Raw genomic sequence first — 25,796 nt, forward strand, 5'->3', positions numbered from 1 at the left:
ATTTCTGAGACATAACCATCTATTTCCTCAGCTATACTTGTCTTGGAAGAGTAGGTATTGCATCCCTAACAAAGCCACGAGCAATGGGGTGGGGACAGGGGGAAGGAAAGCATGTTGTCGAGCCCTGGGCACTAGCTAAACACCATAAACACTACAGCACTTATTCCCCCTGAAGCAGTCATCAAAAGAAGGGGAGGCAGCAGCTCCATTTTAGAGATGGGAAAATGAAGTGAAGTGACTCACCGAGGTCACGCGGTTACTAAGAGGCAGAGTCAGAAATCAACCCCAGCTCTGATGAACTCTACATCCATGTTCTCTCCACAGTATGGTGCCCCCTGAGGGCCACATCCAGCTCTTCTCAGGATCCCTTGGATCCAGCTCTACACCTCCCTGAATCCTCCAGGAGCCTCCACTGCCTGCAGATCAGACCTCAAACATCTCAACCTGAAATGCAAAGCCTTTCAGTATATGCCGATTAATCCCTTCCCCACCCATCTCCAGCCACACTGATACTCAGAGTACTCAGGGTGCACCCGGAATGAGAGAAGAAACCCTCACTGCACCAGCAAGTTTTAACAGGGGAAACGATCACTTTGCAAAGCCTTCGTTAACAAAGTCTAGATTGAGTCAGCTGGACAGCTTCAAAATTAAAGTTGCCTGAATATAATAATAACCGGAGAGGCACTCTAATCAGTTTTTGTTTTTTGTTTTTTAATCAAGTGCAACAATCTGCCTGCAGTAATCTGAGAGCGACTTGGGATGTCTTAACTCTTTGAGGAAGAGGTGGGTTTTTGGAACATCATGGCAAGTCCTCCCATGCAGATGATCTCCTGGAGGGCTTCCCCAGAGCGAGAGTTTTGTTACAACACAGGGTGGGTGTGCATGGTCCCCCCCTACTTCTCAGCACACCATCACGGCCTGCCACACCTAGGCACCTGGGGAAGGAAGGCAGGCTGCTTTAATCTCCCTGGGAGCTAGGTCATGTTCGACAAGTCACGCCACCTCTCTGACCTGTTTTTTTCATTTGTCAGGACCTAGAGATTGAATTAGTCTATCACTTTGTGTCCCCAGTGGAATTAGGAACAATGCTCTGTGAATCCTTCTACAATCCCCTCAATTAGAGGGCATTTCCTGCCTTTCCCAAAGGAAATCATCCCAGAATTTTAAAACTGGAAGAGAGTTAAGTGATTCTCTCTCAGGACTCCTTAACTTGGAGTTCCTCTGGGGTCAGAGGTGAAGTCTCTGAAATTGTACCCAGAATTTTGGGAGGTCAGCTAAGCAGACCCAGCGGGAGGTGGAGATGGTGCACAACTGTAGGCTTGGAGGACGCAGCGCCCTCCTGGGCGTGACAGGGGAGGAGAAATGTTTCGGGGGACTGGGTCCTCAGATCTCATCTGAATCCTGGAAGAGCGCAGAATCCTCAAAGCTTAAGGACTCTCTCTGTGGCCCATTCCCTCCACTTTACAGGTGGGAGAACTGAAGGCCAAAGGTGGGTGGTGATGACTCACTGACAGAGCCAGACCAAAGCCAGCTGGACATCTCATTGCCCTTGCACGGAAGGTCCTAAAAGGAAAGGAGTGGGGCCTCTCTGGAACTGGCTGGGGACCCTTGCTCCAATAAGTCCCCATGCCAACCATCTTGTTTTGTTTTGCTTTTTTAGAGCTTGGGGATTATCTATGTCACTGGAGGAATTATGTACATAGTGCCTCACCATGCATCTGGGAAGGAAGCATTCATCATTCTCGAATGTGCATCTTTCAGCATGGGTGAGTGAGTGTGTGCATGTAGCTGAGTACCTGAATTTACATAATCTGTGGCTTTTAAATCTCCCAGCTAGAAAAATCAAGTGTTTATCCTGCCTTTTCTACACAAACTCCCTCGAGGTTACCACGTGGTTGATGAAGGGACCAAGGCTCTAGCTACAAGCAAGCCGGCATGGCGGGGCTGGAACAGCGCTGCTCTGTAATCCCTAATGAACGAGAGGGTCCAGGTGAGGCTCACCAATGGCTGCCAACTTCACAGGAAGAGATCAGACATCATGTACCTCCTGATGGAAGTAAATAATACCACCCATGGCGGAGTGCAGCCAAAAAGCAAAAACAAAAAAATCAAACCCGATCAAGCCTCTTGTTCTGCTTCCTCATTTATAGGAAACACAGGTGACAGGAGCAGCCCGTGAAATGACCCCCCACGGGGATGCAATCAGTAAAGCCAGACTGTGGGAAATGCTGCAGAATAAATGACCTTGTTTCCTCAACAAAAAACTTCCCAGGAAAAGAAAAGAGAGGTAGAGGGAGAATCTATAAATTAAAAGAGATTTATTAAGGGACATACCGATAATGGCAATGTACACACCTTATCTGCATCCTGATTCAAACACACAGGACCCTTGTTAAATGTTTTATGTGTGATAATGCTATGCTGGTTGTACATTTGTTTTAAAAAAAAAGAAGTCTGGATATGACATCTGGAGTCTGCTTAAAAATAATCCAGGGGCGGGGTGTGGTGTGGAGGTAACTGGGAAGGCGCAGGATGAAGCAGGGCTGGCCACATGCTGGTGACTGGGTGCAGCTGGGTTATGGGCACATGGGGCTTCAGAGTACCGTTATCCCTGAAGGAAAGTTAAAAAATACTTAAAAGGTATCCAAAAAAACTGGCATGACTATTTGCCTTTGGAGAGGGAAACGATGTCTGGGGAACGAGGATGGGGAGACTGAGTTTTCATTATTTTGTACTGCTTGGATTTTATACCATGACTTTGTATTACCCATTCATGAACATAAACTCAGTTTTTTTCTTTTTTTTTTTTTTTTTTTCCTTCCCTTGCGGCATCTTAGTTCCCTGACCGGGGATCAGACCCAGGCTCTCAGCAGTGACAGCGCACAGTCTTAACCACTGGACCACCAGGGAATTCCCCATAAACTCATTTTTAAAAAATCACCCAATTTAAATAACAAACTTCAAAGTGAGTTCTTGATCGTACTTTTCATCTAAGAAGTGCCTTTATTTCATTTTCTTCCAAAGAACAGGTTAGGTTCTTATCTCCTTCCTTGAAGAGGTAGAGGTGTGTGAGTCCATGCTGCAGGCCGGTGATCTGAAAACTCTCCAATGTGTGATACTTCCACGTGGTCCTCAGGCGGCCGAGGTCATACATGATGGGTAGTACAGGCCTCCGCCCCATGTATCCTCAAGCTCTTGGGTGTGGGTGGGTGCGTGGGGCGGCTTGAGAGGCAGCTAGGGCCGCAGAGATGGTAAGCTAAGGAGTTAAGCCCTAAGAGCTGCCAGACAATGTCATTTGAAAACACCAGGTATGAAAGAGAAGTAACAGTCAGCTGCTTTCCTTCAATCCAATTTCTAAGCAGTGTGATCAATCAACTTATAAATCGATTGGCTGTCTAATCCACCTTGGCAGTCTTCTCTGAGGCCGACGCCACCGCCCTCGGCCAGGGTGGGGTGGGCCCCACATCCTCGGCAAGCTCCGCTGGGGACCTCCTTGGGCGCCTGCCTGACTCGGGGGCGGGGCGGGGTCACTGCAGCTCCTGGAGCAGGCGGAGAACGTTGGCTGTGTACGGGTTCTGCTGCCCAGTGGCCCCCCGTAGCTGCACTGGGTGCAGGCTGGGGTGGGGAGGTGTGAACTCCTGTGGGCAGTAAAGCTCGTTCAGGAGGAGCCAGGTGGAGTCGGGGTCTGCCTTCATCAGGTGGAGGAAAAGGCTGTGGAGAGGTGGAGAAGGGAGTGAGGGCACGAGGGAGGGCTGCTGGTCCTCCACCCCAGGGGCTGCTTAGCGGGCTCTTGGAGAAAACAATGATAATCGCAGCACTCTGCACAGCAGAACAAAGCCCACTTTCGTGCCTAATACAGGGCCATTAGGACGGTGCCAAAGCCTAACAGAAAGAGAGGTAAAGAGCTTCATATCCGTTGACATAGAGAAAAGGAAAGTAGTCTGAGCAGAACAATATTGACATCAAACAAGCTCTTGGCAAAGAAACCGGTTAAATGCTGGGCTATGAAACAGTCCTCAGAAGGAATGAAATGGATAGGGCCCCCCCCTTATTACAGAGTCCACTTCGCTCACAGGACCAGCCCCAGTGTAGGGACTCCCTCTCCTGCCTGGGGAGCCTGGGCAAACCCTCAGCACGCTGCTGAACTCAGTAGTTGACCCATTTCTGGCCCCTGAGAGCCACGGATTCTCGGTGGTCTGGATCCCATAGAGGGATCAGATGCAGTTATTCTCCCATGGCAGGATCGGCTGAGCCTGGCTCTGGGACCTTTAGCAGAGGCAGAGCACTGGTGCCCTATACACGACATGAACACAGCTGAAGGGCCGGGGCCACGCAGCACCAGACACCCACCACGGGTGAGGTTCTTTATCTTGGTCTGAACCGTGGGGTCACAACCCTTTGCCTCGTATCTGCTCACATCCCATTTCTGAACGATGCCCAGGCCACTGTGCCGGGTAATCCAAGTGTAGACTTCCTATGCCTGGCTGACTCAGCGATTCGGAGTCTGGCTTTTCAATCTCAGGAAGGATGAGGCCCTCCCCTAGCTGGGCGGCTCTCTCTCAGCCACCCTGCCCATCTCAGCTCACGTATCACCCGTGCAGAGAGGGTGGCCTTCCTGACCATGTCGCCTAGGTGGTTGCCCCTTATTTTTCTCTCTCAGGACACCCTCCCCAGCATTTATCAATTGCCTGTTTATTGACCATCTCCCATCTCCCTTCCTCACAGCACAAGCCCCTGAGGGCAGGGACCATGTCTGTTTGGTACACTGCTGTATCTCAGGCACTTAGCACGGCACGTGGTTAGCATTCAACCAATACTTGATCGAACAGGTTTCATGTTTGCACACTAATGATTTCAGGTGGCATCCCTCTTTGAAATAAGTTATATTCTGTACAATGATCTAAAGGAGAGGTCAACTGCTCACTACCACGGAAGAACCAAGGATGTTAGTAACAGGAGTCACGTTACCGCAGGTGTCACTAGCTGTATGGCTTGCCTCCGTCTCAGTTTCCTCATTTCTAAAACTGGGGATGTACTTCACCCAGAGTTCTGCTGGGGTTTAAACGAGAAAACACAGATCCAGCCCTACACAGGGCCTCCCACATGCGATCCCTGTCTACCAACTAACAGCGGATAGAACCTGTTTGATGGATCACATTTTATTTTTGATGACCATTCCTAGGAGCCTCTCCTGTACTGCTGGGCATCAGACAGGAATGTAAATGCTTGCTAAACAGAGCTAAATTCTGGTTTTTAATTTCGTTAATCTAAAAAGCCTATGCCGTCAGGGGATTTGGGTTTTACTTCAGTGAAACCACTTTTTTTTTTTTTTTTTTTCCCGGTACGCGGGCCTCTCACTGTTGTGGCCTCTCCCGTTGCGGAGCACAGGCTCCGGACACGCAGGCTCAGCGGCCATGGCTCACGGGCCCAGCCGCTCCGTGGCATGTGGGATCTTCCCGGACCGGGGCACGAACCCGTGTCCCCTGCATCGGCAGGTGGACTCTCAACCACTGTGCCACCAGGGAAGCCCCGGTGAAGCCACTTTTGCTTTCTTCCTTGGGTTTAACAGACATATGCTAAGGAGGCAAGGGAGACAGGTGGACGGGGCACTTTGATACACTTTCTGGCCTGTTTTGTGCCCAAACAATTTAAGTTTTCTCTACTTAGGATAATCTTGAGTTTATAACCTCAGCGGTGGTTGCTGGAGAAGTGATTAGAATATTCTAATTCATCGTTTCCACTTCACCACAGAAAGGAGATGGGGCCTGCGTGGGAGACAATTTTTGTTTAAAAACAAAAATATCTTTGATAATTAGAGTGGCAAGGGAAATTATGAAAAAAATGCACCAAAAATGGGAAGCAGATTTCTATTTACACGTGACACAGTTGACAGTTTTCCCTGGTGCCAAAGACTGTTAGAATGCAAATGGTTTCATTTGATTTTTTTTTTTTCCCCTTCAAGAACTGGAACAAGCTAGAGCATGGGCGCACTCTCAGCTTCAAGGAGTATTTTGATCTGGGCGACACCCAGCAAAGTGGTGCCGTGGCCCAGTTCAGTCACAGCTCTGCTCTGACTTACACGGCATGGAAACGTCGCAGTGTTCATTTTTGGTCTCCTTTTTAACTTACTAAATGCGGGTGTTGTACTCGTTGGCAGGAAAGGAAAAGGAAGGAAGCCACTCTCTTTGCCCTTCGAGATCCCTAAATAAAATGCCAACAGGGAGGCAAAGGAAAAATCGTGTGCAACGTTCATCTTCTTTTAGTAAGCTAGAGCCATACTCTTGGAAGAATTATTTTGGGTCTCACTTCTGAGCTCTTAAAGAGGTAGAATCCCCAGAATGGCAGGTGGCAACGCAAGTTTCTTCTCCACCTCTGCGGCCGGGAGCAAATTATTTTGCCTTTGTGAACCTGTTTCCTCCTTCTCCAAAGGAAAATAATCACACCTACCCGACCCTCCTCAAAGGTTTGTTCTGAGGCTCTAAGGAGATGAGGTGCAGGAAAACACTCTGAAATGTATAATGAAAACACTGTTCCTTCCAGAGAGTGTGTGTGTGTCTAAGGAATAATTATCACTACCAACCCTGGCAGCACTGCCATACCATGGAAAATTCTCAGATGCTCTGAAAAGGGTAGAACATTTGTCTTTTGTTTCAGTCATAATTTCCTTCATACTGACTTGATAGGGGTCCCAATTCTCAGCCACTGGGGTTGTAATTTTGTCCATTACTTTCAGGAAGAAACGAATGTAATATTCTTTGCCCTCTGCATGCCTGAGGTCGGGAGCAAATGCCGTGCCATGCAACCAGGTGGCTGGCAGGCATAGCTGTGCTCTTGCTTGGCAAAAGGCATGCAACCCGCTGAACTCTAAACACTGACAAATTCTGAACCTGGACCCCTGTTCACTTTGAGGCCCTGGAAGCTGAGCCTGAGACCCAGGAGGTCTTGCCTGAGTACTCAGCGGCCCAGTTTTCCCCCAAACTCCAGTATTGCTTTGTCCTGGGACCAGTTCCTGCCCTTTCTGAGCTGGGGAGAGGAGCTCCCAGACAATGAAGGGAAGAAGGCTGAAGACCTCGAAAGCATCCTTTTGCATAATCAAAAGACAAAGAGGAGACCTCTGCTTTGAAGTGACAGGAGTAACTGCCTGGAAAATGTTCCTAACACATCTTGAGACATGGCCGAGATGGCTGTTGAACATGCCAAGTGGCCGACTCCATCTTTTTTCAAACCCAAAGAGAAACACTTTAAAAAAATATATGTACACCATTTAACTCCTGAACAAAAATTTCTTTCTCTTTCCCCCAGGCCCGAATCAGTGGCTCCAGGGAGCCCAGTTATCAAGAGATTATCTGGTCCCCAGAGTTCCGGGAGGCGCTCAGCTGTGCCTCCTGCCTCCGTGTCCTGAGGCGAGTGATTATCTCTCAACCTGTAGGGCCCTGTAGCTTAAATGATAACTTGACTTTAAAAAATTTACAACTCGCTGTTAGGCAGTTTCTAAGCAACCTCTGTTTCCATGGCAAAGAAGCCTGGTGTTTATACTGATTTTTCACTTAAAATGCGGTTTTATTGAATTTCACTTCATGCAGGCAGCCATTTCCCTGCACTTCAGCCCTATCTACAATTGACGGGTATCAGTAAGTACCTAATAAACTCCAGACACCAAACCAATAGAAGGGACTCATTCCTTTAAGATCAATATCAGGTGCTCCGAGTGACAAAGCTGGGGGTGACGTCGCCTGGGGAGTTGGGAAATGTGCTGCTAGAATCTGGCTGGCTGGGTCTGGTTCCCTCTCTGCGTGGTTCACCCAATGTTTACTAGCACCTGGTCCAGCTCAGGCACTGCGTCAGGTGTGTGGGACACAAAGACGGATGGACAAAGGCTCTGGCCTCAGGGCTCCCTGTCTGGTGGGGAGGACAGACTGACCACAGAAGCCCATGATACTATGTGAAGAGGGCCAGGCTCAAGTCACAGGTGGGCCGGAGCCGGGGAAGGATTCCTGAGGTGGGGACATGGCAAGTCACTTCTCTGTACATCAATCAGATCAGTTCCAACCCCCTTCCAGCTCCAACACTCCCAGCAGTTCTCAAGCATAGAGGCTGGATCATGGGCCCTTTCACCCCAAATGCAGCAAAAAGACACCCCTCTGTTGAAGATGCAAATATTACAGAGTACGTCCTCACCATCTTGGGTTAGACAACACCTGCTCAAGGGGAGCTCTAGAAAACCGCTAGCCAATCGAGGTCCAGCAAAGCTAAATAAACTTAACTGAAATTCAGAGCTCCCAGCTCTCCTGGGTGACAGGCTATTCTTTCTCTGTCAATTACTTGCTTGAGGGATCTGCTGCTCCTTGTCTCTTTCTGGGTTTATAAAATGCTCTCATGAGCTGTCTGCGTAAATGCCGGTGGTAAAGGACTTGCGGCTTTGTGATGTATATTTATTTATTTATTTATTTCGGGGCATCTAAAGAAGTTACTCAGGGTGTCTCCTTAGGGACACGATACAGGCTATCTCTACGTGGGCACGACTAAACGCAATCGGAGGGTAAACTCACTTGTTGGAAAGCAGGCACACCTGCAAAGTTATTTTGGCTTCCCTGTTATTCCCTTTCTGGCAGAACAGCCTTCGCACTCTTTTTGTCTGTGGCCATCTCTTCTCCCGTGACTCCGTACGCGATGATGCTACAAATGAGGTTGTGTGTTTCCTTTTAAATAAACGGATGCTCAGGGTGTCGACGTGTCCGAGCCAGCAAGCAATGGGGCAATGCTTCCATACTCAGTAATTTACTCTAATGGGTCTCGGTTCATCGGTTAACCAGTATTTCAAGCCTGTCCTTTCTTGCTATTCAATTTAGCTATCTTCCCCTGCACGCGGGTCGTTTTTTGTTTCTAAATGTTGGAGATGGAGGATTACGACTTGAAGCAACAATTTACTCTCCAAATAAATACTACCAATTACCTCTGCAGCTATACATACTCATTCGACTTAACTCTATTTACCTGTTCACAGTCATTCATCTATCGATCGCCAACCCACACACTCACACAGAGGCCGATATTAAAAATACTTAAATGCAACGGGGATAGGATTTAAAACCATAAACACCAGTGGAGGCTTACAATGATAATCAAGTCCCTAAAGTACCACAAGACAAAGTACCATAGATGCTGTGGAATGACTCCATTGCTTTGTGCATATTTAAAAAGATATGGCACTGAGAGGCCCAATCTGTTACTGACAATTCAAAAATAAGCCAGAACCAAGAAGGGTTTAAATCCCACTGGGGCAGAATCTAAAAGCAGCCCTTTCCATCTGGCCAGCTCTCCCCGCTCCAGGCCCCACCTTCGGCCTAGATCCCGTGATGACAACGCTGCTGGGCACAGGTTTCAAAGTGGCCCCGGCCGTCTGCACTCTCAGGCCGCATGCAGCGTTTCCTGGTCCTCCCTGGAAGATTCACACCCTTGCAGATAAAGACATCTTCGTGGCAACCTACCTGTTTTGCGCCCCCTTGCCCGCCACCCCCGAACTGTTTTCCTGTAACCCACGCTCTGGCACTAAGCCAGCAGCCTCCACTGATGGAGCCATCAGAAACAGCTCTAGGAAATGTACTTCTGTATTTACTGCAAGGAAATTAGGAATAATCAGTCACAATGGTACCTAGCATTCTTCTAACATGGCCCATGGGGAAATTTTCTCAGGGTTCAGCACCAAGGGAATTCCGGAGCTGTGCTTCCTTCTAAAAGCTTTCCTTTCTTATTTCAGTAATGACTGGAATTTGTGCAGCAGATGCGTTTCCCTCTTTGCCTTGTCTGTTAGGAGGCCCAGAGCCACGCTGCAGGCTCATCTCTAGCGGAGGTGAAGAGTTCAAAGCCTGCATTTTATATATTAACCTCAACCCTGGCTTCACCTTGTTCCCCCTCTTATTATTTTTCCCTTAAAAAATGTCTTCACTTCTTATTTACCTTGCTGCATACACTTAAGTTTATAAGATGCTTTAGGTCATTTTTGGAATAAGGAGGAAGTTTAAATACTGATAACAAGTATTATTGATTGACTTTTTAACTCTGGGCTGACATTTTGTGCTAAAGACTAATATACATGACTTTACTGAATCTTTGTGATAATTTTATTAGGTGGAAAAAATAGATATGCTTAATCTAGTCTTGTAGATGAGGAAATTGAGACTTCAAGAAGGAAATTAATTTGCCCAAGGGTATACCACTACTGAACAGCGATGTGAGGCCAACTCTACCTTGATCTTCAGCTTAGAACTCTCAACACAGTACGTGGCTAATAAGAGACTCTAAAGCATCTTTTAAATAAATACACATATAATAAGACAATTGAGGCCATGTCCTTGGCTACTTTACTGGTACTGAGATCATCAACATTCACTCCTGCCTCCCCTGCAAAGGGATGAAATGACCACCCTGTGGTCGGCCAAGGCTTCTGATATTTGAAATCTACTTTGTGCACGTGGTCCACCTACCAGGCTCGATCTCCCGCCAAGAGCATTGTGGTTCCTGACCCAGTATGGCATATACAAGTGCATGTACGCCCCACACTCGGCTTTCCAACTGGGTGGTGAAATGGATGACCCTGGCAGATTATCAATCACGTGACAACACCAAGGAAGCAGGGGAAGGGCTGGCTGCATTTGATTTTAGTAGCACAGAGGTCCCTGCCTTCAGATCTGAAACTCAGCAACCCACTTTGTTTGTAATCTGCATGGCAGATGTCTCTTATCTTTGACACCAGGAAATCATGCCTATATATGCACAGTGAACAGCTTCAGATCTGAGTGTATTTTTAGAACCATGAGCCTTGAAGAGAAAAGCAGCAATGCCTGTCAAAAGATGGATAATGGGAAAGCTAACTACTTGGGTCTGGATTTGTCAACTATTAATAGAATGTCAAAAGGGAAAACATTAGGAGTGCCCTCATTTCCATAGGAAACGGCTTTGCAGCCCAAGCTCAAACAAACTGCCCACACCATTTAAGGGGATGAGCTACTAATTTCAAGCTCAGCTGAACTACTGGATCACCTCTGTGGCTCCTGATCCATTCAAATATAATAGGCCCATGTGTGAGAGGAGTTGGGGCTCTGACGGGGATGAAATGAAAGAGCCTCTGCCAGTCTGAGTTCCTCCAGGGTTTGAAGGCAGCGGCTGCATTTTTGATGGGCTGGGATCCTACTGCTAGAAAGAAAGCGGGGAAGTCAGTCAGTAAATGAACCTTCAAACTCTTGGTCCTGGCTTCTCATGCAAAAGGCAGTAGGGGGAGGTAGAACAATTAACATGAAAAAGATCCTTCTGAGATGAAAACCCCAGTTTAGATTTCAGTCAAGATGAAGCAGGCTTCCAACAAGAAATTCCATGCCCAAGTGTGTATGTGTACATGTAACATATACACAAGACATTATATATTTGGCAAATTTATATATCTCCCATAAGGGTGTGTATACACACATAAATAAAAGTCCAGAACGTAAGCACCACGAGGGCAGAGGCCTCCTCTCTCCTGCTCCCTTCTATTTTCAGTGCCTACAACAGTGCCGGGCACACAGCAGCTCCTCAGCCAATCAGCAGAATGAATGAACGCCAAGCGTACTCTCTTACATATTAATGCTATTCATCCGCATGATGGTTCTGGAGGAAGGTGTCATCACCAAACCCAGTTTACAGAGGAAGGAAATGAGGTGCAAGGAAATGAAGTCATTTGCTCAAGGTCACAGAGCCAGTAAGATGTGAACCTAGGTTTGTCCACCTCCAAGACTGGTGCCCTTCGCCCGTACATACAATGGCTAAGCGAGGAAGATGGGAGGGCCCTCTCCCTTCCCCACCACACACATCAGGGACCACAGCACCCAGCACCTGTACAACCAGGAGGTGCAACAGGCTGGTCACTACTTGCTGGCACCCTGCGTCCCCACCTGGGTTCTGGGGTTGACAGGTGGAGGTAGGACTAGGGGGTGGAAACCACGTGGCCTAAGAGCATTGTTGGGCATGGACTTCAACTTTTAAAAAATAGATATTTCCTAGTTTTGTTCCGTTTAGCCCCAGGGTGGAAGACTGACTGATTTATGCACAAGAGAGGGAGCCTCAGAGGCTGCTCAGAGAGAGGCCCAAGGAGTGTGGTTTTAATGGAGTTGAGTTGAACCAGGCTGAGAGTATGTACTGGTTGGAAGGAAAAAAACAGAAATTTGGGGAATGTGCTCTCATCGCAAATTCCTTTCATATGCAGGAAGGAAGAGCTCCGTGGCCAGGAAGGCACAGAACTGTGGAGGCCCACTGCATGCTGGGAGGTATCTCAGAGGCTTCTGGGGCCGCTGGAGAATTTATATCAGTTAAGTCTGCCAAGGTTGAGATGCGGGCGTGGCTGATATAACCTGTTATTTTGTAATCCAGTGCTTATTCTCAGGGACTTGGCCTTATTCACAGCTCATGATATGCTGACCCCTCTTCCCGTACCCCAAATATGGTTTTCTCATTCGTTATCCACTGAAGTCATTTAACTAGGTGGACTCTGGGGGAGTCGGTATTTTTTCTTGCATGGCCAGTTCACAGTGACACCTGGTGGTAACAAATGGCAAGGTTACACCCTGCTCTTACCCCCGCCCCCCAACCGCCCCCCACCCAACCAAGCTGCAAGATTTATGTCCCTCCTTACAAGGCACATTTGCTAGATAAAAGCATTAAACTGGAATGGCTTCTCCGTTCTTAGCATTTACAGCCTCGGTTGTATCAACCACCCCCTGATCAATTTCCATTTCTAGAGTTTACAGCCTGGATGTAAAAGCCTGCCACAAAGGCTCTATTTAATACGACAAATTAAAAAAGCAAACACAGGCTTGGTCATTCTTTGGAGCCAGGAGAAGCAAACAGGAGGAAGGAAAAATCCAACTGTAATGCACACAAAGAGGAACTTTCACGGAGCTGCCGAGTTCACCTCCATTCCAACGTGAGGGAGGCTGCTCTGCAGAGGTCCCCACCGCCACCTGCCAGACCTACAGACACAGCTGCTCATCCACCTCTCTGAGAATGCAGGAGGCCTCAGAGCAGCCACCTGCCCTCACAGGTTTCCTCACCAGCCCCTGCCCAGTGTCGGAAAGTCACTACTTCTGAGGGAGCTGGGGCGTCTCTGGGTGGCTCTGGCTTTCACTAGTTCTTTTGAATATGGAGCTGAAGCTTGAGTTTTTGTAACCCTCTGGCTACAGATCTCCCCCTTGGGCCCTGGCAAAGAACACACAGCCTTCTCTTCTCCCCTGAGTGGGTGGAGGTGTCACTGACAGCTGTGTGGGGAACACTGAAAGGCACGTGTGGAAGCGGGGGGCTGGGGTGGAGGCTCCTGCAGGGGATCAGGTAAGAGATGAGGGTGACCTGGCCTGCCCTGGCAGCTTGGAGGTGAAGAGAAGCAGTTTTAAGAGAGATTTCACAAGTTAGGTAGACAGGCTTCACTTCTGGAATGGATGTGGGGTGTGATGGAAAGAGAAGAATTCAGGACAAACAACCGGATGGATGTGCGGCCACTTGCTGAGCTGGGAACTCTGTCTCACTCAGGGGACCTCGTTCATTAGTTCCCGGAGGTCTGACTGTTTTCATACTAATTGGCCCACCCATCTCCCTCTCTTTGCTCTGTAATGAGACTCACAAAGAGACCAGATTTCCTATTGTCCCAGACGGCTTCTCCCATTTAGAGAGCTTATTAATTTCTGAATCAAGATGCCAAGTCAGCTCTTGATCAAGGACAACACAGATATTTTTTTCCCTGACTTCAAAATAAGTTTGCAGATGATATGTACGTAAAGCAGTCAACCTTGCACTTCCTCCCTGCCCCGCCCGTCAGAGGGAGGTCATCTGACTCAACCTCAAGTGGAACAAAGAGGTGCTGCAGTCAGGCTTCTGGCTGCAATCTCCTCCCCGCAAGGCACCTGGAATTCCAACTCAAGAGTCAGTAAGGTCCAATTCGGGTTTAACTGCTTTCAGTAGCAAATAAGGAAAATTAGAAATGAAAAGATAATGAATTGTGAATGTTAGCTTGTTTGATGGGTCTAAACTTGAAGGATGGGTATGGGGCGGGTGTTGGAAGAGTAGAATGGGACAGGGAATGAGAAAACCAGATCTTTGGGACTCTTGGCTGTAACAGGCACCCAGAAGAATTTGCTTCAAGATGGATTCATCATGTTTGTGAGTAGTACTTTAAGTCATAGCACAATTAGCTTCAGGAACACTGCCTGGAGGAGGACTATTTTCATCCTAAGTTGGTTCTTTAAGGAATAAGAATGTCCGGGGACAAGAAGCTCTTTGGGATGCACCCCTGTGCTTGAGAAACCATGATGGATTCTGGGCCTAGGGGATGTGACAGGAAAGGGACAGAAAGAAAAAACGGAACTGGGGAAATCAAGAGCAGAAAACTGCAAAGGATAATAAGTCAATTCAAAGAGATATTTCCATCGCTCCAAGAGAGTGCAAGGCTTATAAGGGAGCAAGTTGGCTTTCCTCATTTCACAGACAGAGCAGCCTTTCAGCCCTTCAGGGAGTAAGATGACGCCTACCCCACCAAGGAAGATCAGGGACACATTTCCAGAAGCTGATGAAGTGGGAAGGACTGTTTCTTTGCCCAGGGAGGTGGAGCTGCAGTGCCCAGAGCGGCAGGCAGTGCCAGGCCAGACAGACCGGCTTTCACCCCAGCTGCAGATGTCCAGGGATGGCAGTTCCAGGGCACAGGCTGATCCTGGCTAGAAGGAGAGCTGGGGAAAGGGGGTCAGGGTACATTTTGGGTCTCAAGTCTGGGGAATGCTCCTGTGCTCAGAGTCTTAGCTTTTGATAAATAGCCTTTAGGACTCTAGGAACCAGACATAGCTTCTCCTGTTAGAGGTGGTACAGCTACTCTCTAATAAGCAAAACTCTTAGAAATTAGAATCACATAATTTCAGAGTTGAAAAGGCCCTTTAAATCATTAGTCCAGTGGTTTTGAACGTTTCTTGGTTCACAGACTCCTATTATAATCGGATGAATGATGTGGAATCTGTCTAGAAACAGATACGTACATGTCTGCTTGCACACACACAATTCTGCATACAATTTGTGAGGGTTCACGGCACCTGACACCCATTAAGATGCTCTGTGGAGCCAAAGTTTGCTAGATCAATAACCCAATGCTTTCACCTTGCGGATGAGGAAGCTGAGAGAGAGGTGCCAGGGTCCCCTGGTCACCAGAAGAGCAGGGCCTAGAAGCCGATCACCCTCTGGCCAGGAGAGTGCTTTGTCTCCTACGAGACACCACCTTTCTGCTTTTCGCCCCTTTGGAATTGTTGCTGACGCTGCAGCAGCTGAAAAGGTTACTTTCAAAGGGAAATGTGTCCAGTAAAAATACCACCTCTAGATGTTGGCACAGTTAAAGAAATCATCTTAACCTGGCAAGAAGAGAGAGACGAGAAAAGAACAGAGATGCCTCAACTCTGCTCCCCATTAGCAAATCATCTATAATTTAGGACAAACGCAAAGAGATGCGGGTGATCAAGCAGACGTACCTCCTGGCAGCCTCTTGTAATTTCACAGGCTGTTTGGCACTGAGGTAAATCAAGCAGGCATCAGCCACTTTATTCAGGTCACCCTCACCTGCAGAGAGGAAAAACAAAACAAGCGTTGGCCCTCAGGCTTCAGTGGGGACGAGCAGGCACCAACTGCTGTCTGATGAAACGGGAACAGCTAGGCAAGATGCTGTGGGCTCCGTACTCCATCCCTAAGTCAAAAAACACAGCAAGGTAAATGGATAAATGAGGCCAAAGTGAGATGGAAGGATGTGCACAGGACAGGAGATGACAGGAGAATGGCTGAGTGAGGAGGGCAAGGATGCGGGTGAGACAGTGTACAGTGTGTGTGCCCAGGTGAGACTGGCTGGTACCTACCTAGGTCCAGTCTCTCACAGAGGGGGCCCAGGCCCTGCAAGACGGCCAGCTGCAACTTGAAGGCCAGCGTGTAGAAGTAAACTGGTCCAGCCCTGGCACTGATGGGAGCCTGGCTGACTAAAGAGCCAGCCAGCTTTGGCAGGACATCTTTGCAGAACCGGTTCCTTAGAAAATCGCCACACTTGCCTCCCAGGGTACGCAAAACCTGTGGAAACAGACCCCAACCCAGTGACTGAACGTTGCCAAGGCAGCGAGAGCACTAAAAGAATGTTTGCTAATTCAATTTCATCTAGGCCTCTGCTTGAAAAAGAAAAATAGAATTATTGCTGTTAATTCCTTGCCTCCGGTTTGTGATTCTGACAGTTATGAATTTGGAGGTCTCTGCTCCCGAGGCATGGCTGCTTCTATCCATAAATACAGATTACATGGAGAATAATTCAAAGGAATCTTGGGTTGGATGAATAGTATGGTTAATACCTGGATATCCCTTCCTTTTTTGTTAAAAAAAAAAAAAAAAAAGAGCTTAAAGCAGTTCACATAGATCATCTCTTGAATCTTCCTAACATCCCTTGAGGAAAGACTTGTGCTTTTAACTCTAGCTAGCTGAACAAACATAAACAGGCCCAGTAGCTGAGGCCCAGCTCAGCTGCTGCCACGTACAGGCATCGAAAAGGGCAGTGGCTGGCTGAGGTCCTTGGCTGGGTCAGGGCAGGGTCCCCAGTGGGCCGAGCCGAGTCAGAGTTCCTTCTGTTCCATGGCACAATCTCTTATGAACATCAACCTAATTCCATCTTTCACGACAGGCAGTCTCTTTGCATGGCTTGTTTTAAACCTTCTCAAGCAGAACATATTGAAACGTTTTGCCCCACTGCACAAGACTGAGTATACAGGATAATAAGAATTTCTTTAAAAATTGGTAAGCAAGGGACTTCACTGGTGGCGTGGTGGTTAAGAATCCGCCTGCCAATGCAGGGGACACGGCTTCAATTCCTGGTCCGGGAAGATCCCACATGCCACAGAGTGACTAAGCCCGTGTGCCACAACTACCGAGCTGGCGCTCTAGAGCCTGTGAGCCACAACTACTGAGTCCGTGTGCTACAACTACTGAAGCCCACGTGCCTAGAGCCTGTGCTGCTCAACAATAGAAGCCACCGCAGTGAGTAGCTCCCGCTCGTTGCAACTAGAGAAAGCCCGCACACAGCAATGAAGACCCAACACAGCCAAAAATAAATAAGTTAAATAAATAAACCAAAAAAATTGGTAAGCAAGGCATATCCAGGACAGAGAACATTTACCGACTTTGTAGAGAACAAGGCACTTATTTCAGGGCCCTCAGCAAGACTGCACAAGGCCTTACGGACCTCAAGGGTCACTAATGGGTCTGGGAGTGGAAAAGCAGCCTCAGTTACAGTGCACGTATCTTTATATTTTTTCATTTTTCTATACTTGCTGTCATTTCAGATAAACTATTAATTTTCATAAAGGAAAACGGCACATCTGAGTGACTTAGCAAGACCTCCCTCCTTCTCCTCTCCCCAACCTCCCTCCTTCCCTCTCCCCCCACCACCCACATGTGCGTGTGCGTGTATGTGTCATTCTGTGTATTTTGCTTTGGAAAAAAATATTAATGATTTTTTTATATGTTTAAATGTAAGCTTACATTTTGGTCCAGTATATGCTGAAGAATCTTACAGAAACAAAATACTTTAGCCAAGTATATTAGCTGCATTCCTGGCTTCATTCTATATCCTACGCATCTTTTTTCTTTGCCTCACCTTGCTCACCCACTTCTAATTGATGTTAGCTTGCTACGGTAAATGTATCTCTGTAACTTGCCTTAAGTGCTTTTCAGAACAAGGAAGGATATACATAAATAAACCAAAATATGTGTGCTAATATAAGCCAAACTAAGTCAGGGAGAATAATACCTTACATACACAGAGGGCTTTTAACTTTTCAAAGCATTTCACCAAATAGTCCCACTTTATCCTTGACAACAACAACTATGAGAAAGGTGGGGTAGGAGGTCATGGGCTTTGTCCAGAGTCACTCAGCTGGACAGAGGATGCCCATTGCTAGAACCTAGTCAGTCTTCATCTTGACTCTTGTGCCGTGCACAGAACATGGGCATGAACTCAGATTCAGGTACTATCACTTCCTAGCTGTGTGATCTTGAGAAAGTTCCTTAACTTTCTGGGCTTGTTTCCCCCTCTGTCAAAAATGGGGATACCAGTATCTTCCTTATAAGGTTGTTGTACGGAGATGAGCTCATGTGTGAAGTGCCAAGCATGTTGCCTGGCACAGAGGAGGTGCTCAATGAATACCGGTGGCCCTTTTCATCTACTAGTTCTCTCTGCTTCAAATTCAAAAGGAAACTGACTTTATTTTCTTCTTTGTGCTTTTCTTATTTGCCTATACTTTCTTCAAGGTATAGTAGGTCACAACTGGATAAAAAGAGAACTACCCCCAAAAGACACCACTGAGCTCTGTGCTCACTTCCCTCCATCCCCATGACTGATGGCGGTGGGGCAATAGTGCAGTACCTTGAAGGCTCTGAGCACTGCCAGGGGGTCATCATTTGTGAGTCGGTGCACGAGCGAGGGCCACGCCCGATGAGCCAAGGGAAGGAGCTGGTTCTTGTGGGACTGCAGAACAACCACACACAGATCCAGCACATCTAAAACCTGCAAGAAAAGAGGACAGTATTTCGGCAGATAGTAAAGGCTTGAAACCAAATACCTGGGATCAAGTCACCATTTTAAAAGAGTAAAACTTAGAAACTCATGAGTCAAGTCAAATATTTACGAGTCCTGACTACATGCCAAGCACTGGCTAGGTACTGGGTGGGGGGCACACAGGGACAAAATACATTTCCTTTCCTTGGCTTATGGTCAACTGGGGAAAGACTTCAGATAACACCGAAATAACGGGATGAATGATTACTAATTGTGACAAGTACAAGGAAGGAAAGTCAAGGGGGAAATGCAAGACACTAAAGGGAGGGATCTATACCATACAAACTGTTGGGAGGGCTTATCTGAGGAAGTAACTTCTATAAGGAGGCATACTGGAAACAGTAACGAGGAAGACCCAGAGGAGGGAGAGCTTGCAGTGCTTAGAAGACTAAAGCAGGGCAGCGTGAAGCGTGACAGAGGAGGGGTAGGATGGGACTGGACCTCGACGACGTCACATTAAGACTTTAATTCTGTACTAAATGTGGTGGGGAGCCGTGGAAATGTTCAGGCACGTGCTATGATACAATTCATGTTTTTAAAAAGTCACTCTGGCTGCTGAGTGGAGAAGGGACTTGAAGTGGGAGTGAGAAGAAGTGAGGAGGCCCTTGAGGGAGCCACGGCACACGTCCACATGGGAGGCGGGGAGTTACGCGGCTACATGTTCGTGGCCGAGGCAGAGAAGTGAAGGGTTTGAGATCTGTTTTGGAGATGATATGGCTTAAATTGCTGAAGGACTCACTCTTGGGGAGATGAAGAGAGGTATCAAAAAGAGCTGCTTGGGTTCAGGCTTAGCAACTGAATAGATGCAGGTGCAGCTTAATGAGATAGGAACTAAGGAACAAAGGAGAAGGAGGAAACCGGGAGGGTGGGTGAGATCAAGTTCTGTTACCTCTAAATGGAGAGGTCAAGTAGGCAGCTGGGACACAGGTCAATCTCAGAAGAAAGGTCTGGGGTAGACTAGATGTAAATTGGGGTTTTTATCTTCCCTGAGAATATGTTTCCTGATCTCTCATGTCTCAAAGCTCACTGAAGACAGACGACCTGCTCAGTGTCACGGGCAGTGGTCGCCACGATAACCAAGTGCAGGCTTCCCTCCTGCACATATGGGCCAGCCTTCCCAGAGCAGGGGAAGGTACATGTCTGAGTCAGGAAGACAGAGTAAGGTCTGCAGTAAACCCTTACTGGATGACTACTGTGTGCTGGTCACACGGAGACTGGAACAGAAACAAAGAACAAAACAGGCCCTGCCCTTGAGGGCTGAATAGTTAGGCAGGGAAATAAGAGAAACCTCAGAAAAAAAAAAAAAAAAAAAAGAGAAGCCTCAGGAGAGCAGAGCAGTACAGTGGAAATGGCTTTGGTATCACTGACTGGCTTTGGATTTGAGTTCTGTCACTAACTGGGTAAGTTACATCATACTTCAGTGAATCATTCCCCTTCTGCCTGGAATGTTCTTCCCCCTCCCTTTGTCCCCGCAGGGCTGGCTCCTGCTCAGCCTTTAAGTCTCAACTTAAACATTATCACCCGACAACTGGTCTAAATCAGAACGTAGCTCCCTCTTATTCAACAGGGTTTGGTAGAGTAGGTTCCCAAAATGTGTTTACTACATGGGTGAATTTTCTATCATAGAACCTTCTTATTACCTTCATAGCATTTCCTCCACGTATATGTATTTGTGTATTACCCCTTTCCCCTTGAGAGACAGGAAGTTCCATGAAGACAGGGATCATGTCTGCTTCGTTTCCTTCTATATACCCTCTGCCTGACCTATAGCAGTCCTCAATAAGCATTTAGCGAATAAGCGAATAAGTGAATGAGTGTATGTGCCATGTCTGAGGCTAACTGTTTTATATTTATAGTCAATGACCCAGTGAGGTAGGTACCATCATTTTCATTTTACAGATAAAGAAGTTGATGCTCAAAAAGGTGAACTGACTTACTCCAGGTGGCACGGCTAGTGAAGGGCCGAGCCAGGGCTGGAACCGGGCATGCAGATCTGACTCCAGTGCTGATGCTCTCAATAGCTACAGTGTATATACGCTGCTACAAAGCCTCCAGAAGAGGGAAGACACTTTACTGATGTGTCAACCAGACACCACCAACAAAAGGCTCCTGAAGAGTGCCTCCTGAGTGGAAAACCCGACAATGCTAAGAAGTATCTCTGGGAAGACTAAACAAATTCCGCAAAACCCAGATGCTGAGTGAGGTAATCTGTGGGTCAGCGTTTCCCAGCCCCCACCCACGACCAGGGCAAAGTGCTCTCATCACTATCAGTAATGCACGGAGGTGGCTGTTTCTCACTCCTGTTTGGGGCTAGGGAGGAATGGGTCAGGCTGTGCTTTCCTTTGGGTGTAAGATCTGCCCCCAGGTGATTCTGAAAGCTGTGTCCCCCATGCCCACCCCGCCCCACTGTCCTGTTATCGGAGTCACTACTGTATAGTTTAAGTCTTTGCTGATGGGGAGGCTGCTTGGGAAACTGCTAGCAAACAAGGATGTAAGATTAAGAAAAGTGTTGGTGCCAGGCCTAGGATGAAAATGGAAACAGAAACAGAGACAAGGGCTAGCGTCAGGCTTGGACGAATGACCACTTCAAAATATTTAAACCTGTGTCCCACATTAAGTCAGCTCAGAAAGTGATATCCTTTCCAAATTATGACTTTTTCCCCCTTGGAGATGCAATAATGCTCCAAAACTCTGTGGGTTTTTTTTTTTTTTTTTGCAGGACGCGCAGGCTCAGCGGTACATGGCTCACGGACCCAGCCGCTCCGCGGCATGTGGGATCTCCGGGGCACAAACCCGCGTCCCCTGCATCGGCAGGCGGACTCTCAACCACTGCGCCACCAGGGAAGCCCAACTTTGTGGTTTTTAATTCTACCAAGGGGACTCAGATCCCTTTTGGCCTCTGGGCTGATACAGAAAGACGTAAGACTGGCATCCCACAGATAAATTCCTCCTGATGCCTTCTCTTGGCCACTGCACATGCACTGGGAGATAAGGGGGGCTCCTTGCTCAACCATGTAGTCATTGCCAATAGACCAAACCTCAGTCCCGCAGCTCTGTGAATGCAGGGAAAGGGCCGCACACTGACCTTCAAGCGGATTTTCAGATTTTTGTCTGACATCAAGTGGATGCAGCGCTCCATCACATCCGTGGCTATTTGGATCTGCACTGGCAGTGGTGGCTGCACACTGGGATCAGTGTCATTCTCATCCACTTCGGGAGGGTCTGACTGCTCCTCTGGAAAAAGAGCATAACTGGCGGCAGTGTTTTACGAGAGATGCCCCACCCCAACTTGATCTCCCAACTTCAGATCAGGAGTCAGACTTACAAGGGAAAATGTCTAGGAACTGATCCCAAGGAAACCATGTAAAATTTGGGTCAAGCTACGAGTCAAGATATTCACCAAAGCATTACCTGTAACAGCTAAAAACTGGGGGAAAACCTTCCATGTCCACTCAAGGGGGTATGGTTATATAAACCATGGTATATCCATACAATGAATGGCATATTATGAGGGCCTGAAATTTTGCATTTACCAAGGGCTTTAATGACAAGGGAAAATGCTTATAACATTGTGTTAAAAAGAGAAAAGCAGGATACGAAATTGCATACACAATGTGAGCACTATTACATAAAGTTTTATATAAAGATAGGAGGAAGTTCAAAATATTAACAGAGACGGGGTCATGAGTTAATGGATGATTTTTATTTTTTCCCTATATCCTTAGTCTTTTCTAAGTTGCCATTAATAAATATTTAAAATGAAAACATAAGAGGGCAAGATTCTAATTTGGAGCCCCGAGGCTGGCAGTTCCCTGGCTGGCCTCTGGCCCTTTACTCTTTCCTTTCCTTTTGGTTCATCTTTTGACTAAAGGGGGTACATGTCTGTCTTCTCTACCAGCCTGTAAGATCTTCTGAGGGCCAAGATGAAGCCTTACACATCTTGGTATGAGGGACAACACCAGGGCAGCCTGGTGCAATATACAGGGATGGGGTTTGGTCAGAGGACTAAAGTCTTGCCTCCACATCCTATTAGCAACTCCTCTCATCCCATGTCACCTCATTTGAAAAAAAGGGATAAAGCATGTATACCTCATCTGCTTGCTGAGAGAGTTAAATGAGATGCATGTCACCAGCTATTATCATTTTTCTCATTGCCTGGAGTGTTGCATTGCATGAGATAGGTGTAAGTTTGTAAATTAAAACAAAAAGACTTGAGAGTTGCATGAAACCCTGGCCAAAATTCCTCCCCTGAAGGTTATCCTCTATCTGCTTATAGCCTCCAGTCTCCCCACACCCTCAATACCAGCTGTGCTCATTTACACTGAGCTAAGCATTGCTCCCCTAACTTTCTGCCATTTCAGTTTCCTCTGCTGGAAAAACAGAACCTTACAGTAGAGTCCACACCTGTCTCTAACAGATGCTGAAAAGATAAATGAAAATGCATTTGTAGAATGCTTGGATTTCTTGGAGGAAGGGACGTCAGATATATAAGGTGTTCTTACTGTGGTTAAAACAAAAACCCCATGTCAAACCAACATCAATCCAAACATTCCTTATAATGCCAAGTGTGTGGTGTGTACTTGAAGAACGATAATTATAAGAATGATAAGGCTGTGCTTTTCTTTCTAGAGGAGGATTTGTTGTTTGAAATTCACCTACTGCGAAATGTTATCTGAGGGATGTGGATTTTGCTACCGGAAGAAAGATTTGATTCATTCAGTCTGCTCCTAGCCAACATCAACTAGAACCAGAAGATTCTAATCATAAAAGAATTGATTCAGTGACAATGCTAGAATTTCAAACAAGAATGGCAAATCTGGATTATGAGGGATCAAAATGCCTCTTCTTCACGGTTTCTAGGCTTGAGCAAGGGGTGCAGTTTATAAGAAGGATTGGGTTGGCTCAAGAGACAAAACTGAGAAGAAAAAGCCCGATAGATTTCTGATTAGAAAATTCTGTTCTTGGGGAGAATAACAACCCAACTCTGCATAAATCATTATTTGGGCCTTGTGACGCTTCCCTGCTATTTAGTTGCATTGAACTACTATTTCCTGTTATCCTGGAGGTATTTCCTGTTATCCTGGAGGTATTGGCTTCAGTTCATCAGAGTCTCAGAGTAGAGTGCCAAAAAAAAAAAAAAAAAAAAATCTGCTCTATTCCAACCTAACAAACTAATTTGGGACTCAGTTTGATTTACGACAGTTCTGAGACCACCAAGCTCATTATGACTTGGCATTTTATATTTGCAGAGGAGATTCTAATAATTTATTAATCCTTCCGTGACCTGAAGCTCCAGATTGAGCTTGTGAATAAAACAATAGGCCAGAGCTTCAACTAGCCTGAACTCCCTTCTCCTTTATCATATAAATTGGTAAGGAAAACACTGGAATCTACTCCTACCAATAAATAAAATAAATGGACAAAGCATTTGAAAATATAATGGACATAAGAAGAAATTGTTAGGAAAGATGCATATAGAAAGATGTTCAACCTTTCTAGCAATCAAAGAAATGCAAAATAAAATAACGAGAACCATTTTAATTTAGCAAGAAGTAAAATTGGTAATAGTCAATGTTGGCAAGCTTGTGGTGAAACCAGTATTAATCCTGAACTGCAGAAGAGGTGTAAATTGCCACAACCTTTCTGAAAGACAATTTGGCAAGCATAACACGATGTTCATATCCCTGACCTAGAAATCCCACTTCTGAGATTTATACAGAAATATGCAAAAAGAAGGAAAAGGTCACGTGCATAGAATCATGCACTGCAGCACTGTTTATTAGAGTGAAAAGGTAGAAGCAACCTAAACTTCCCACAGGGGAATGTATACTTAGTGGCAGCTATTAAAACATTAATTATGAGAACTCCATAGCAACATGAAGAGTTCCTTATTATATAACTAAATGCAAAAAGGGTATAATGCATTTAAACTGTGGCTGCAACCAAACAAAAACAGGTTTGCAGAAGAAAAGGATGGGAAACGACTACACACAAAGTGAGAATGCTTACGTTAGCATGGCGGGGGTTATTTGTGACCTTTCTTATTTCCAAACTTTCTATCATGATGTTTCATTGTTTTTACAATAATCTGCTTCCAAAAGTAAAAAACAGCTGAGGCCAAAATAAATAATAGTTACCTTCTTCATTATCAAAATCCGAGACATTTCCATCTGCTACATCCTTTTCCTTGAGGTAGTTCAGCACAAACTGTTCAATGTCTTCGGCTGTTGTGGTATTCTCAAGTCCTTTCTCAAGACTTGCTGGTCTTTGGCTCAAATGACTTCCCTCTTCCCCTACACTTTGCTCTTGGAGTTGCCCAAGATGACCTGCGTCTGGAAACCACTGGGCTATAAATAAAGTGTTATAATGATCACCTTGGTCATTGACAACAGGCATTAGTACTTTCTAATTAGAATAAGCTCTCTGCCATGGCCTGCACGTTGCCCACAGGATCCAGTCCCTACCTGTCTCTCCAGCCTCCTCTTCTAACCACTCCCGGCTGCCCAATGCGCCAGGTATCCTCCTGCCTTAGAACCTTTGCACATGCTGTTCTTACTATCTGGAATACTTTAACCTCCTATGTAACATCTGGTTAATTCCAACTCACTTTTCATGTTTCAATACAAATATACGTTACCTAGTAAAGCCATTTCTTGACCCCCGTCCCCCCACAGCCCTGCCAATCTAACTTAGGTCTTTTATACGCTGTCTTATACAGCACCATGTTCTTTTCTTTCAACTCATCACAATTTGTAATTAGTATATTTACTTTGTATGTATTGTTTAGTGTCTGAATCTCCCATTAGACACTGCGTTCCATTGATCACCACTGGAAAGCCAATATGCCCAGCATGGAGTGGGTGCTCAAAATATATGCTGAATGAATAAATATGCTAGACTGGAGGAAAGCTACCAGTGACAAAATTCTGAGTGCAGGATACACTGCTCATTAGCGGAAGAGAGGCTCTGCAGAGCCTTGAGAACGGACACAGTCTCACATAGATATCTGATATAAAATGCTTCAGAAGGCTGGCATTTTCTCTCCAAAGCTTTTCCTTTTTTAGTGATGCTCCAATACTTCTGATGTGTCACCGCAGAATAAGCCTTAAACATTACAGAACCAGTGGTTTTCAAACTGTGTCTTGAGGAGCCCTAG

The 25,796-nt window shown here is 46.5% G+C and overlaps 1 protein-coding gene across 7 annotated transcripts in view; it reads right to left on the reverse strand.

Annotated features, from left to right (window-relative positions):
• Positions 1 to 25,796, reverse strand: part of TTI1 (TELO2 interacting protein 1) — a 54,722-nt gene that overhangs the window by 9,060 nt on the left and 19,866 nt on the right. For 4 of the 7 annotated variants that reach the window (XM_024743091.1, XM_024743093.1, XM_024743092.1 and 1 more), the window contains 6 exons: positions 24,778 to 24,987; positions 21,726 to 21,874; positions 18,449 to 18,589; positions 15,906 to 16,110; positions 15,528 to 15,615; positions 2,332 to 3,711 (listed from right to left, as the gene is read on the reverse strand). In XM_024743091.1, coding sequence (XP_024598859.1) covers positions 3,528 to 3,711; positions 15,528 to 15,615; positions 15,906 to 16,110; positions 18,449 to 18,589; positions 21,726 to 21,874; positions 24,778 to 24,987 — 977 coding nt within the window. In that variant the 3' untranslated portion in view covers positions 2,332 to 3,527. Of the gene's footprint in view, positions 1 to 2,331; positions 3,712 to 11,780; positions 12,568 to 15,527; positions 15,740 to 15,905; positions 16,111 to 18,448; positions 18,590 to 21,725; positions 21,875 to 24,777; positions 24,988 to 25,796 lie in introns of those variants that run through there. The other 3 variants (XM_024743096.1, XM_024743095.1, XM_024743097.1) reach the window with 3 other exon arrangements.

This window comes from Neophocaena asiaeorientalis, unplaced genomic scaffold (assembly GCF_003031525.2).
Source record: "Neophocaena asiaeorientalis asiaeorientalis breed wild unplaced genomic scaffold, Neophocaena_asiaeorientalis_V1.1 scaffold82, whole genome shotgun sequence".
Classification (NCBI taxonomy): Eukaryota; Metazoa; Chordata; class Mammalia; order Artiodactyla; family Phocoenidae; genus Neophocaena; species Neophocaena asiaeorientalis.